We start from the raw sequence: 14571 nt of genomic DNA, 5'->3' as shown, positions 1-14571 counted from the left end.
GTGGATGACGACGAGTGATCTAAGGGTAATTTTTTCTCGAACCGGTAGCTAGTGGGCAGTTTGTCTGAAGCTGGAGATGTGAGAGTGCCGTGGGATACTCAGAGCGGTTCTAAGGGCATTATTCTGCAGCACCTGCAATTTGTTCAAGTTGTGTTCTGAGGTGCCAAGGAAAAGCGTATTGCAGTAATCCATTTTTGATAGCACAAGCGCTCTGGCTAGGGTAATGCAGCTGGATGCCGAGAGGAAGGCTTTGCAGGCATTGATAAGCTTATTTGTATATGCCATGGAGGAGCTGTGCGGTTTACTTGTTTTTTGAGCGAGAGAGTAGAATCCAAATAAACCCCTAGGGTTTTGATTTCTTTAGCTACTGTGATTAGGTTACAATCTATGTTGCTAGAAGCATAACGGGGGTCCAGCTTGTTTAGCCGTGGTTGGGAGCAGACGAGAAGGAGCTCAGTTTTCTCGCCGTTAAGGCATAAGCCATGTTCTGCCATCCAGGCTTGGATCTCCAGGTAGAGTTTGTTAATCCGTGTGGAATCCTCTTCATATCGCCTTGATAAGGTAATGATAACCTGGATATTGTCAGCATAATTTGTGTGTGTGACACCCAGGTTATCTAGATGGTCAAACAATAGCTTAGTGAAGATATTGTATAGGGTTGGCGAGACGCACAAGCCTTGAGGGACGCCGCAAAGGATAGGGATAGGTTGGGCTGAAGCCCCCGGCGCAAAGACCCGGGTGGTTCCGTTGGTGAGGAAGGATTGGACCCAGGCGGTCGCCTGGCTGGAGAATGCAGCTGAAGCCGTCAGATGTTCTGTGAGGATCTGGTGGTCAACTAGGTCGAAAGCTGCTGAGAAGTCAAGCAGCAGAAGAATGGCTAGCTTGCCCTTGTCCTTCGCCTCATCCATCTGGATTTTTAGGTCCGGAAGTGCAGTCTCAGTTCCATGCCTTGGCCTAAAGCCTGATTGTCTGAGTCCTAGAAGGTTATTCTCTTCCAGGTGCTTCTGGATTTGCAAGTAGGCCACTCTGTCTAAGATCTTTAGGATGTAGGGGACAGGTGTGATTGGCCTGTAATTAGTGGGGTTGTTAGGGTCAAGGTTGTTTTTTAGGAGGGGCATGACCCACGCCTCCTTGAGGCTACTAGGAACAGAGCTCGTTTTGAAAGAGGCTGTTAGTGCAGTTATGAACGGGCCAGTTTGTTGGCGCCTTACTGAATGATGGAGGCTGGGCAGGAGTCCCCTTGGCATCTGGAGGGCTTGAGGCCTATGATGATGCTTTCCACTTCTTTGGTTGTGATAGGGGTAAAGGAGAAGGGAGGGCAGGTGGGAGTTTTAGGGGTGGATCTTGGAGAAGAGTTTGTTTTTTTGGCAAGGCTCGTCTTTTTCTGTTCGATTTTGGATTGTAGCATGAAAATGTGTCTGCTAGAGCTTTTTGTATTCTCTCACACCAGTCTGCGTCTTTCCTGCACGTTTCTGTAGGTGTGGAGGGGGACTCGAGTTCCCTAAGGATAATGAAGAGCTCTTTTGTTCTAGATTCGGCATTGTCAATTCTGTTGTCATAGGTCTCTTTTTTAGCTCTGAGGATGGAGGTTTTGTAGGAGGAGGCTGATACCGTGAGTAGTGCTTTGTTGGCCGGGTTAGGTGTTTTTCTCCATGTGGCTTCCATCGCTCGTTTGGTAAGGATTTTAAGCTCAGGAGTGAACCATTTGTTCAGGTGGGCTGCCGGTTTGGCTTTAGTAAGTTTGATGGGAGCAATAATGTCAACTGCTGAATCAAGTGTTTTGTTATAGCGATCTGCAAGTTTATCCACACTAGGCTGGCGTAATTTGTCGGGGCGAGGATATTGTGGATTAGAAGGTGGAGGCTTTGCATAGTGATATTGCGGTTATTCCTGGCGAGGGTTTGTGAGATGGTCACTGGTAAGGTGCTCGGCTGCACCTTCCCTTGGATGGAGAAGGTGATGATGTGGTGGTCTGACCAAGCAGTAGGTTCATTAGTGAGGATGGAGGTGCAGCAGTTGTGGTCCGCAAACCAATCAAGGTTCTACCTTTGTTATGTGTTGGGGCTCTGATTCTGTGTTGAAACACTAGTTGCGAGATTTGTGATCCTGTTTTGGTATTATTAGTCAGGAGGTCAGATATCTCTTCCTCAAATGAGAAGATGAGGCCTGGTGGCCTATAAATGAGGTGCATGAGGACGGTTTGTGTTGGTGAGAGTTGGAACTTTATTGACAGAAGTTCAGCAGATCGGAACCTGGACGAAGCGGTCGCTCTAAAGACAAGGGATGTTTTGGCAATAAAGGCTAATCATCCTCCTTTACCTGAATCCCTCTCGTTCCTTAATATAGATTAGCCCTCAGGTATGGCGAGGGAGAGAGCAGGGCATGCTGCCTGATGCAGCCAGGTTTCAGTGATAGCCAGAAAATGAAGTTTATTAGCGGAGAAAAGGTCTGCAATGTCAAGCGCGTGGGCAACCATCGACCAAGCATTGATGAGGGCACCTCTGATCAGAGGGTGTTCAACTCTGCTTGTAGGGGTTTTTAGGGTACTGTCCAAGATGTGCATAGGGCTGACTTGTGGTTGGTTGGGGGGAGAGTGAAGGGGGTGTTTAGTGGTGGTAGTCCTGGGGGTTTGGAACCGGGAACCAAGTCTCCGGTTTCTAACGTTCACTGGGCACGGGTTCCAAGGTGTGGGCGGTGCAGCAAATCGGCAAATCCATTCTAATGGGCTGAGTGGCTGGCTAGGCAGGAGTGCCTGATTCAGTCCTTCATAGGCAATGGTCATGGTGAGTGTGAGGGGTGGCTGAGATGTTAGTAGTAGGATGTCTTTGGTTGGGAAGTGGGATAAGAAGTCGATATTGGGTAGAGGATGTATCGTAGCAAGGATAAGTGTGAATCTATAAAGGGCTGCCATATACGCAATAGGAGTCAATATGGGCACATTCAGTAATGGGGACCACAGGTTGGTCCCAATCAATATAGGAAAATTCAATATTAGGGAGCAGTAGGCTAGTCCCAATCAATATAGGCACATTCAATATTAGGGAGCAGTAGGCTAGTCCCAATCAAAATAGGCACATTCGATATTAGATGAGGCGTTAAAGAGAGGCAACCTTCAGAAAATTTTATATTCTGTTTCGTACCTCTTGGGCTATTAAATGTGATGCCTTGTGTGTTGATCTCACATGGTAAGGAAAATCTAGTAAGTTTGTGATAGACGGTTTATCAATGAAGATAATTAAAAGAGTAGCAGATGCTGACAAGCAAGCAGTAGCAGCCGGTGCGCATGGACTATGGAACAAGGCAAACTGTAGATGCAGCCTTGAATTACAGCTGGCAGGGGTAGCCAGGAAGTTTCTATCCACTTGACTATTTAGAATTCGCATAAGAGCACTGGCTCAGTCTACCTCTCACTTTCCGAAAAGAAGCAGTTGGCGAAAATATACTCTCCAGATCAGTGGCTCTGGTTCCAGGGACGTCATTTACCAAAATGCCAGGGGTAGCGGAAGTGACATCACACAACTCTTGGCTGCTGATGACATCACAGGAAGTGATGTCATTTGGCCCCACCCCGAAGTGACATCACGGGAAGCGATGAAACACGACCTTTCAAACCTTGACAAAACAGGAAGTGGCATCACATAGCATTGTTCTTCAGTACACTATGAAAAATATGGTTACGATATCACTATAATGTGATATACATTTCTTCAGAAGAATGCATCACCATATGTATTGTTAATATCAGTGGGTATAGGCCCATATTACCAAATGACTGTGAATGCAAGTTGACGTCTATAGGCCAAATGATAATGATGTGTGTTATATAGCACTTACGCTCAAGCGCTTTATATAGAACAAATATGCATAGAATATCACCAACCTGTACTGGTACTCATTTATCGACCTCAGAAGGATGAAAGGCTTAGTTGAGGTGTTTAAGAATAGACTAAATCAGTGACTTACCCCTGAAGTGTGCCTGAAATAAACCTTTAATGAATGAGTCTAGCAATGATTGTATAGAATTCCAGAAAAACAAATTATTTGTTATTCCTATTCTTTCTTATTTAGGGTCACTGCTCAAGCGTTACACTTTTTAGAACCCCCTGTTTTTTTAAGAGCCCGGAAAGAAATCAAGCCACTCCACAAACAAAGAGCCATGTGATGCTGGCCACAGACCAGCAGTCTACATTTTTTTTTAAAAAAGGAAAAAAAGTGTTTTTTTCTTTTTTTTATCGGGTAGCAAGCGAGACCACAGGGGTAGCCATGCGACCCCAAATGACGTCCCTGTCTGGAGCGACTCATAGGTGTTTCCCTTGGTGTGCCACCACCTTCTCCTTTCATCTGTGGTGGCTGCGGCACAACACAAGTAGCACGTTTGTTTCCCGTGGTTGTAAGAAATACATGCATGTGTGCACCACCCTTGCTTTGGTCTTTTGGTTGTTGCTGACATCTTTGGCATCCTGCCCTCTCACAGCCGCATCAGACGGTCACTGAGTTGATGCCAGCCTTTACTCTACATCTCACTCTGTCTGATCCCGGTAGAAGCCACTCCTTTGATTCCTCAAAAGTGTGCTGCCACACCATCACCAAGCCTGTGCCCAGATCTGAAGGTGAATCCTCATAGGTGTAGTCCACAGCCAACTGCTCTGTGCGAAGCAGGTCTTCAAGTAGCTCCATGGCCAGCTCTGCTCTGCTTCCTTTCTCCTCACCATCTCGGGAGGATAGCTCAGGGGCAACATGCTTGCCTTGGAAGCAAGACGACACGGAGCAACACAGGTTCGATCCCGGGTCTGCGCTTAGAAACCTCTGGGTATTAAGCGTGTTATAAATAACCTAACCTATCAAATCAATTGAATCTCTCATAGAACGACCACAACTGTGCTGAAATCAATGCTTAAATTGTAATCATTTCATTAACCACAGTAATGCAGAAAAACTCCATTATAATTTAATTTGAGTGCAACACTTCAAAACTAACCGCATCTAAACACTAAAACGAAAATAAACAAACACATAATGGGTATAATACACCTAGGGAGGTACTACACATTTGAACTCAAAAGGGTGTGACACTACTGTCAGATGTGGGGTCTAAACTCAAGCTAGAGTTGGAAAATGACCTGACGCCACAAGTTGATCACTTCAGAGGGGGGATCCTCAGTATAGGTTGATTAGAAGAGTGACGTTTCTTGGATGCTAATCAGGGAGAAATCTTCCTCTTCAAGTATCTAGAATGTGATCCTTGCAGACATTTAAACCTGAAATATTTAAACTAATCTTATATCATGCACCAATATCATCTGAGTCTTATTTGTAATGACTTTGTGCCTTCTGTGCAGGGAGCTCAAGGACAAAAAGGCGTGGCTGGAGGACCTGGTAGACCTGGCTTCATCGGGCCACCTGGAGCGGCTGTGAGTAGCTTCTTTTTTGGCTTTTTGCATGTTTGTGAGGTTCTCATTTAAAAAAAACTGCTCAGATGCTCTCTAGCATTTTTGAAAATTATTTGGTGATCGATCATAAAAATACTGACCGCAAACAAAGAAAACCAAGTGCTCAATTGGCTAGGGTCTCCTTGGCAAACATCATTACATTTGTCAAAGGAACATAAGGAAAAAATAAATAACCAGCAAATCTCTTCTTTTGTCTTTTATAGGGTCATGTTGGTCCACAAGGACGACTCGGATTAAAGGTATCAGTATCACATGGCAACATTTCATCAAAAATGTTTCATGCTGTTAGAAAGGACTTCCAGGTTTCGGAGCATGGGGGGATAAGGAAATGAGAGCAGATGCAGTGATTGTGCCATAGGACAGTGCGTCTTTAAGGAGACTGATCCCCATTAGAGCAATAGCTTTGCAGGACAGTGGACAGACACTGTGATCTTTTGTCCCCTGCCTGTTTCCATACCCAATCCTATCAATACCTGCAGCCAACCGGAAAGCGCCCACAGTCAGAGCAGGGCATGCACACATTCTGCATATGCATTCGGCAGCTGAGTATGTAGCATGATGCCCCTTCCAAATCTGTAGCTCTTGTTCTCCCCTCTCTGCGTGATGTATCCATAACTAATAAGAATGGCCCTGAACTGCGCCAACCCGCTGCAGCGTGCTGATCTGTAAAGATCCTACACCGTCCAGCCTGAGTTTCCCTTATCCTGACCTCATTGTCTTAACTTGACTTGTAGATACATAATGACTTTGATGGAAACATTATTTATTTTTGAAATGCGTAAGCGAATCCTAAATATGATCATTATCAAACAATAGCAGTATCACTACTTAGTAATTAATCAGCGGATAACCAGAAGAAAGTGATAGATGCTTCTAATACGGACTGCTTAAAGATATATTTTTTTTATCTTTAGGGATCTCTTGGCATCACTGGCATTAAGGGAAAAGAAGGCGCTAAGGTAGGTATTGTTTCAGAACTGAAGATATTTACTGAAGCCCTGTAAACTTAACAATGGTAGCAAGCCATTAAATAATGTTAAATCAATAAAGTTGCAAGGAGTTTGAAATATGTCTATACACACACATGCACAGTGATTGCTGCCTGTTATTATTTAGCACGTGTCACTTTTATTATTCAAGTAGGTTGGTGTTTAAATTGGGTGCACCCGCTGCGTGCAGTGTGGTTCAGCCATGGCACGCCCCTTTCCCCACACCTAATCTAGCCAGGCCACCCCTGACTATCCTAACCTTCCTGCCATGTCCTGATAACATTGTCAGGCCACCCCTGACTATCCTAACCAGGCCACCCCTGACTATCCTAACCTTCCTGCCATGTCCTGATAACATTGTCAGGCCACCCCTGACTATCCTAACCAGGCCACCCCTGACTATCCTAACCTTCCTGCCATGTCCTGATAACATTGTCAGGTCACCCCTGACTATCCTAACCAGGCCACCCCTGACTATCCTAACCTTCCTGCCATGTCCTGATAACATTGTAACCTTTGAACTGTGCAAGGTGCTCAAAGACACTCTGGGTAGGGGCAGTGCCCTACAAGAGTTTAAATCAAATAAAACACAACATATGCTGTTCTTCAGTACAACACATTGCTTCCCTTCTGCATGCTACTACATTCATGAAACATGTGAACAGGCAACGAATCATAGTGGCCAAGAAGCTCTGTCTTTACATGCATTCGTGAGACCAATGGCAGCTTGCAGGGTCATATGTGCTGGTGTTTGCAGATTCCTATTGGATCTACCTCTGTAGACCAGCCATTTTCCAGAGGCACGGAACACACAGGTTCCCACCATCAATCACCAATAGTCATCTTCCATTGTTTGGAGACTAAAGAGCACAGCAAAATGGAGCCTGGCGTGGGCTGGACAAATGTTTCAATTGATTTGTTGTCATTCATTTATAATTGTTGACAATAACTGCTTTTCTACACACTATTGATATGTGTCATAATTTAGGGGTGCCACGTTCTTATTCCTTAGTACAACTGGAGTTCACATTTTAGGTGGGTTATTGGCTAATGTAGTACGCGCTCCTTGAGGTGGTTCTTTTTGTGTTTAAGTTGGCTGGGCAAATAGCCACATATGATCACTACAGCTGTAGCAATATTACATTCAGAGATGTATTCAGCGATTCCTTGAAGTAGGTTCAGTAGCAAGTGGTTTCGTTTCTCTTTTCCACGTTTGCTAAAGCAGAACCAACGTCTGTCTGGTTACCCGGAGGAATGTTTGGTTCCTGAGTTCTCCAGTAGTAGATTTTTCTTTGTAACAAACATAGGCCAATACAAGGCACCACCACTTTTGCTACAAACCTAAAGAAAAAATTACAAATGAAACATTTCTTTTTTTGTACATTTCATTGAGGGTATCACCAGAGGAGGCAGCTGCAGCTCTTCTGTGTGGCCCTTAACTAATTTGTGGAATAATATTACTTGTGTTTTTATTGGGTTCTGTTACTTACCCAAAACTTCCCTAGGATTTATATTTCTTTTTGATAGTGTGCATTTTAGCTCTTTTGGAGCCGTTTTTTGACTGCCTGCTTACCAGCAGTCTGTTTTCTATGGCCACGTCTGCCGCAATCACATGATCACTCTGCTAGCACTTATGTGCCGGCAGTCACGTCAGCGCAGCAGACGGGTGCCGCGGGCACACTGAATACGCACCAAAGGTGTGCAAACGGTGAGCTCGTCTGTGCCCGTCCATGCCTCGGATGGGCCTTGGACTTCTGCTACGACTTTAAGTAAGACGCTGGGTAAGTGCTACTCCAGGACTGATTTGCATACTCTAGCACCCAGCAACACTAGCTTCCCTAAAAATATTATAATGGGATCAGTACATTTTGGGGGAGTTCCTATTGCTGGCTCAAAGCAGCTCAACTGTCTTTTGGCCAATGTGCATTCTTTGGCAGCCCATAGGATGGAGTGTTATGATACTTTGTATGAGCATCAGTCTGATTTGTTCTTCCTGAATGAAACTTGGTTTACTGAATCATCAGGCCCGGATATTGCTCAAGCTGTGCCTGCTAATTATAAAATCCTCTGTCAGCACAGAGGTTCATTGAGGCCTGGAGGCGGCTCAGCACTTGTTTATTTATCCTCACTTCACTCTATAACTGTGCCTTTTGCACATTCTCCCTAAATGGAGGCAAGCTCTTTCAGCCTCTAACTTTTCATGTCCTTTTAGTTTATTGTCTTCCCACTTTTGATTCCTCCTTTCCTTTGGCCTTTACTGAGTTAGCGGCAAATCTTAAATTGTGCTTTTCAAATATTCTTATCATTGGAGATTTTAATTTGCATCCTAATGATCCCTCCAATCTTTCTGCTACTGGCTTTATAACAGCTATGTAGGACTTAGCCTTCCCTCAGCTGGTTCTACAGCCTACCCACAACTTTGGTAAAACGCTTGACCTTATTTTCTCAACAGCAACACTGGTTACTGTGTGCTCTGGTTTTCCTGTTTTGTGGACTGACCACTTTTTGGTGCCTTTTAGTATTAATACTATTGTGAATTGTGTCACCAGGCCTACCCAAGATCTTCCTTGGTGTAAGTGGCCATTGACTAACTCAACTGACATCTCAGCCCAGATTGGTCAAGCTTGTTTGTCTTCAGTTTATATGGATCTTGAAAGTTTGTCTTGAATTTTTACATCTACGGCTAATAAACTAGCTCCTCTGTGGCCTTCCCACCCCTGCTCTCACCCAGCCGAGTCCTGGTACACTCCACATCTAGCTGAGCTCAAGCTACACTGTAGGCAACTAGACTGGAAGTGGAGGGATGGATCGTGTTCTGGTTTGAGCGTTTTATTTCGCAGTGTGCTTGTAACCTACCACAAAGCGATTTCTGAGGCTAAACGCCTCCATTTTACAAATCCCGTAGAAGCTGCACTGAATCAGCCCAAAGAGCTGTTTCAGAATATGAGGTCACTGTCCTCCTTCACTACCAAGCATCTCACTATTTCCCCCTAACAAGCCTTATGTGATTCACTCTCTAACTATTTGTTGGACAAAGGTTTGACTATTCACCAGGAGATTACCTCCTCTATGGTGTCATATACTGCTGGCTGAGACTAACCTTCCTCCAATTGAAGATCTGAGGCCCTCATTGGCAGTTTTTCCATTGTTGTCTCCGTGGATATTATTAATGCGACAAAGAAAATGAGGTCTGACTCAACTTTGGATGATAAACCTCTCTCTACGATAATAAACGTTGTTGTTGCCATTGGTCCTACTGTTACTGATGCGGTCAAATTATCTTGTTCATCTGCTGTTATTTCTGCTATTCACTGATTTTTCTCGGTTGTCCGACTAGGGACGGGTGGGTGCATTGATCCTTTTAGATCTCCCTGTGGTCTTTGATGCCATTGACCACCCCACCCTGCTTCTTCGAGCGGCTAGTGCTGGGATGTCTGGCTCTGTCCTGGTCTGGCTTGGATCCTTTCTGGGCAATCGTTCATAGTCACTTTCTCTTCATCCATTACAATCTGATCCTACTCCCATCACATGTGTGGTCCCCCAGGGTTCCGCTCTTTCCTCTATACTGTTTAATATCTACATTCAGCCCTTGGCGAGGCTCATCCAGTCCCACCGGTTCTGTTATTCATACACCGATAAAACTCAAATCGTTATGCGTCTTGATCTGGCAGCGGCAGACGCAGCTATTCATTTGCGCGGTTGCCTGGAGTCCGTGGGTAGCTGAATGACCCATAACTGGCTGAAGCTGAATGCTGACAAAACAGAAGTTCTGGTGGTTGGATCTCCTTCTTCTACTTCTTTCCTGACTGAGGCCCTCTGGCCCACTTCTCTTGGTCTGCTTCCAACCCCAGTTGCGCGGTGAAGGACCTGGCCTGTAAAATCGCTGTGTCTCTCTAGGCAGAAGCTCAGGTAAGTTTGATTTGCAATAATCGATGTTTCAAACTTAAAATCTTGTGGTAGGTTCCCCCTTTTCTACCCATGCACTTTTGTGCTCCGGTGGTAACATCTTCCATCCTTGGGCTACTAAATTATTGTAATTCTTTGTATTTAGCCCAGCCCCTCTACCTTCTCAATAGGCTTCAGGTGCTGCAGAATTCTGCAGCAAGGGCTGCCACTGGCACCCCTCTGCGTGATTCCATCTCTCTAGTCTTTCGCCACCTGAACCGGTTGCCAGTGGTATGCTTTATTGAGTTTAAGGTGCTCTGCATTGTCTGCCAGGTTTTATATGGAGTTTGTGCAGAGTTCCTTCAGGAAAAGCATCATCCTTAGAAGCCTACTCAAGCACTAAGGTCAGAGCATGCTCACCTGATTCAGGTTCCCATGTTCAAACGCTCGTCGATGGGGGGACAAGCTTTTTCAGTGGCAGCGGCTATCCTCTGAAATAAACTGCCATGCTCCCTTCGCTCGACTAAGAACCATCTGCTTAAGATTGCTTAAGCCACTGGTGTTCTCATTTCTCTTTTTGGTCTCTCCTGCTGCTCTCCTCTTTGGTTGGTTCCTAGCGCCATGATGCCTCTATTGGCGTAGGTTTGCACTTTATAAGTTTATATTAACATAATAACATAACATAACCTATATGGTAAAGGAGCAGCGGGTTACAGTATGTGACATGGAATGTTCCAGCCATAGGGGTGGGATGTGATGTGGGACTGCAATAAGACATTGACAGAAGGGTATGCTCTTGATTTCCTTCCTGACATGCAACAACATTGGTGCTGTCCAGATTCCCACCAAGGTGGTGTTCCAGTAGGCAGTGGCTTCGCAAGAGAAGACCTTTTTCCTGTTTTTTTTTCCTTCAATGCCAGTTTCATCTAGAGCCTAGCAATAGCTCAGCTACATAGTTCTGCAGCTAGGATGGTAGGTTCGTGAGCGGTAGTTGTCCTTTAGATAGCCAGCCAGTTCAGCTCCCTTGGGATGGGAGAAATGTGGTTGAATGTTTTCTTTCCTGTAGTAAGTCAGGCTGTGATGTGTTGGGTGTCCATAAGTGGGGCTGCAAAACTGGTTCGGAGGGTGTTTTGCCCATCGATTACCAGGGCATGGACTGTGGTTCTGAAGCCCTCGGCAGGAGGAAGGGTTTTATCTTCTGAGGAGGATTGGCTGTCAACAGGCAGTTGGGGCACTTGTGACATTCAGTTTCTTAAACATTGCATACAGATCGGCTAACAATAACACATGCTGAGTGATGGAAATATGTGCAGAAATAAATCCCTCACTATCCATGTGGTATGCTCGTGTTTAGCCATGCCGTACTTTTACTTACTGTTATTTATTCTATTATCCCATGTACTGCACTATCCCCTGCCCCTCCCTTGCACTTTACCCCTTGCCCCTCCCCATGCACTTGCATGATCTGAATGACACCTGGCCTAGTAGGATCGCTGTCGCTGTTCCCCCTCCCTTGCCTCGTTGCACCTTGAAACACTTGTGTATAGGCACGTTATAAATGCCATATCATATCATATCATGTATCTCCCATGGGAGATGCTATTTTTCCATTCATAACAGATAGTTGATTTTGTAGAAACACACTCCCTGGGAAAATAGAGAACCATCTCTCATTCTGAACACAGCAACGGCCACCAGTACTGTTGTTCTTTCCATGTGATCTTTCAATTTGAATCAATATTTCTAATTTCCTGATCTCTGTCCCAATTTGCCTTCCTGATATTTATTTATTTTTATTGCTTAAAGTGCGAGCCTAGCTCAAGAGCAGCGGAGTGCTTTACAACAGGATTGTGCCAGAATTGAGCTTGTCATTTTATACAGTTACGCAGTACTGTTGGTGGATGCAGAGAGGGATTGTTATTCATCTGGCAGGTATTATTGAAAGAGACAGGTTTTTAGTGTTTTGTAGACCCGGAGGATGGTGGGGGCATTTCGAGCCTCTACTGGGATTGAGATCCACATGGTCGGGTGTGGCAGGAGAAGGACTGCTTGTGAGTCTTCTCTTCGCAGGCTAGTTTAGACTCCAACCTTTTGATAGTTTTGCTGTGTGAAGTGTGAGAGAAGGAAGAACATTATGCCCTCGAAGTTGAGCTGCTGCTGAGGCCTTGCTGGGCGTGTACTATTCAGATTGAAGTGGCCAGCTCATTTCATCATGCTTCAGAGACCTTTCATAAATTCCCTGTCTGCCTCTACGCCAGTCTAATGTTCGTAATTCTATCCTTGTTGGAGTCAAGCTCTCCAGACCCAACTTACATCATGCTCTAGTGCTGCAGGTGGGAGGTGAGATGAAAGGGTGACAGGGAGCTAGCAGGAGCGCTGCATCTAAACTGTATTTTTTCTGTAACAGCAGGTTTTATTCTTGCATTTGCAGCCCTTGCCGCAGAAAGAATGAGTTTGGCAAAACGATGAAAGGTGTGGGATAAATAACAGATTGGATTGGGCAATGAATATGGAAAAAAAGGCATAAGATTCTTTCATCTACCTACTCTGTTTTATTTCGTTCCTTTTCTATCCCATGTTTTTGTACAAACCTTTCCCTAGGCTACAACTAGTACATGTGTGTGCTATCCACTTTACTATTACTTCCATGCTTACACACGTAAGGGCACCTTCCCACTGCATTCCTATCCACTGCTCAATGATGGCCCCTTTTCTCCTAAAAACCTTAGGTGACTCCCCATTTTTACATGTATCCTAGTGTTTTATCTTTCCCTTTTCCCTTGATGTGGACCTGGCAGCATTTATGCAGTAAATATCTTTCCGTATTCTGCTCTTTCTTTCCCACCATGTTTTATTCTGGCTGCATTCTTGGGATCCTTTGAGGATCACACAAGCAATAGGAGACAGGGGCCCATGCTCTTGTCTGAACTCCACCCACTCCCATACTCATGGCAGGAGACATCTGTACCTTTCCACATGCAGTTTAGATTTTGCTCTTTCATTTCACTGTATCCCGACACTAAAGTAAGACATTTTTGCTCACTGTACTCCATAGTTTCCCAGTTCCTTTATAATGGGTGTATGTAGTGTGTGAACATATGCGAATGGCTGAACTGGGTGGTCGAGCAGAGCCTCTACGCTGGCCGACAGAGAACGTTATCCAGAAGAAGCACCAATTCTGCCTTAGATCTTGAAAGGAAAATGACAAATCTTAAACCACGAAATTACCATGTCGCTTGAGGCCCTGATGTCTACTTGATTTGTGGGTTTTCAGTGACTGCTGCTGTAAACACTACCACGGGAATGAGTGCTGTGCTCATCTTTCCAAAACAGATTTGATGGCACAGGCTTTTGCACTGTACATGAGTATAAATGAATGGATGAATGCAAGAGTGAAAAGCGTAAAACTGCTGTAGACCACATTTCCATACATGGTAGAGTAACTCGGCCAAACCTCATATTGTGACTAAAGCCTACAAAAGCAGCAATGCCCTCCTCTGCCCCAGCTCATCTGTACATCTCAAAGATAGCTGTCATCATGTTTCATGGTCCATTCTGCCTAGTGGGACTGAGCTAAAAACACTCTCTTCTGATGGGTTGACAAAACAACTGCAGGGATGAGTATGCAATCATGGTATTGTTTACGAATGGGCTTTATACCCTGCCATAGCAAGCATTAGCGGAATGGGGGACACTTTGTTCTTGGTCTCTTACCTTTATTTCTCCAAGGTTACTGCCTGACATGTTTCCTTGTCTTGTCTGGTTTGCTTGCCTTTTGCACGTGCTCTGTGTAGGTGGTTAAGGCAGTGGTCTTTAAACTGTGGGGCTGACCCCTCTAGCGGAGCCCGAAGGATGTGTGGAGGTGAGTAGGTGCCAAGCTCTTTAAAAAGGGGTTACAGTGGCTAGTTTTAATAGAAAATATAAGCATTTGTAGCTTGTGGGGCCAAAGGGGAAGAATATTTTACTCAGGGAGGGCTCGGTATAAAAATGTGTGAATACCACTGGGCTAAGGGGTTGCTATCTTCCAAAGAGATTGACCATACCTCAAAGTGTACCTTATTGTTTAAGCTTACACTATTGTTTAAGCTTACACGTGAAAAAAGTTAAGTGGAACAACATAACGATAGGCACTTTACCTGAAGGAAAACTGAAATACATCTTCTGCTTGATTGACAGGGTGAGAAGGGAACCAAAGGACCCAAGGGAACTGTAAGTAGAACCTAGTAGTGCACCCTCACTGGTGTAAC

The 14571-nt window shown here is 44.9% G+C and overlaps 1 protein-coding gene across 1 annotated transcript in view; it reads left to right on the top strand.

The window, feature by feature from the left end:
* Positions 1-14571, top strand: part of LOC138453376 (collagen alpha-1(IX) chain-like) — a 254517-nt gene that overhangs the window by 168237 nt on the left and 71709 nt on the right. The window contains exons 19-22 of the mRNA XM_069606150.1: positions 5340-5411; positions 5654-5689; positions 6365-6409; positions 14501-14533. Coding sequence (XP_069462251.1) covers positions 5340-5411; positions 5654-5689; positions 6365-6409; positions 14501-14533 — 186 coding nt within the window. The remainder of the gene's footprint in view (positions 1-5339; positions 5412-5653; positions 5690-6364; positions 6410-14500; positions 14534-14571) is intronic.

Source organism: Ambystoma mexicanum, chromosome 4p (assembly GCF_040938575.1).
Source record: "Ambystoma mexicanum isolate Mex_15411 chromosome 4p, UKY_AmexF1_1, whole genome shotgun sequence".
Taxonomy (NCBI): domain Eukaryota; kingdom Metazoa; phylum Chordata; class Amphibia; order Caudata; family Ambystomatidae; genus Ambystoma; species Ambystoma mexicanum.
This window is presented reverse-complemented; position numbering and strand designations above follow the sequence as displayed.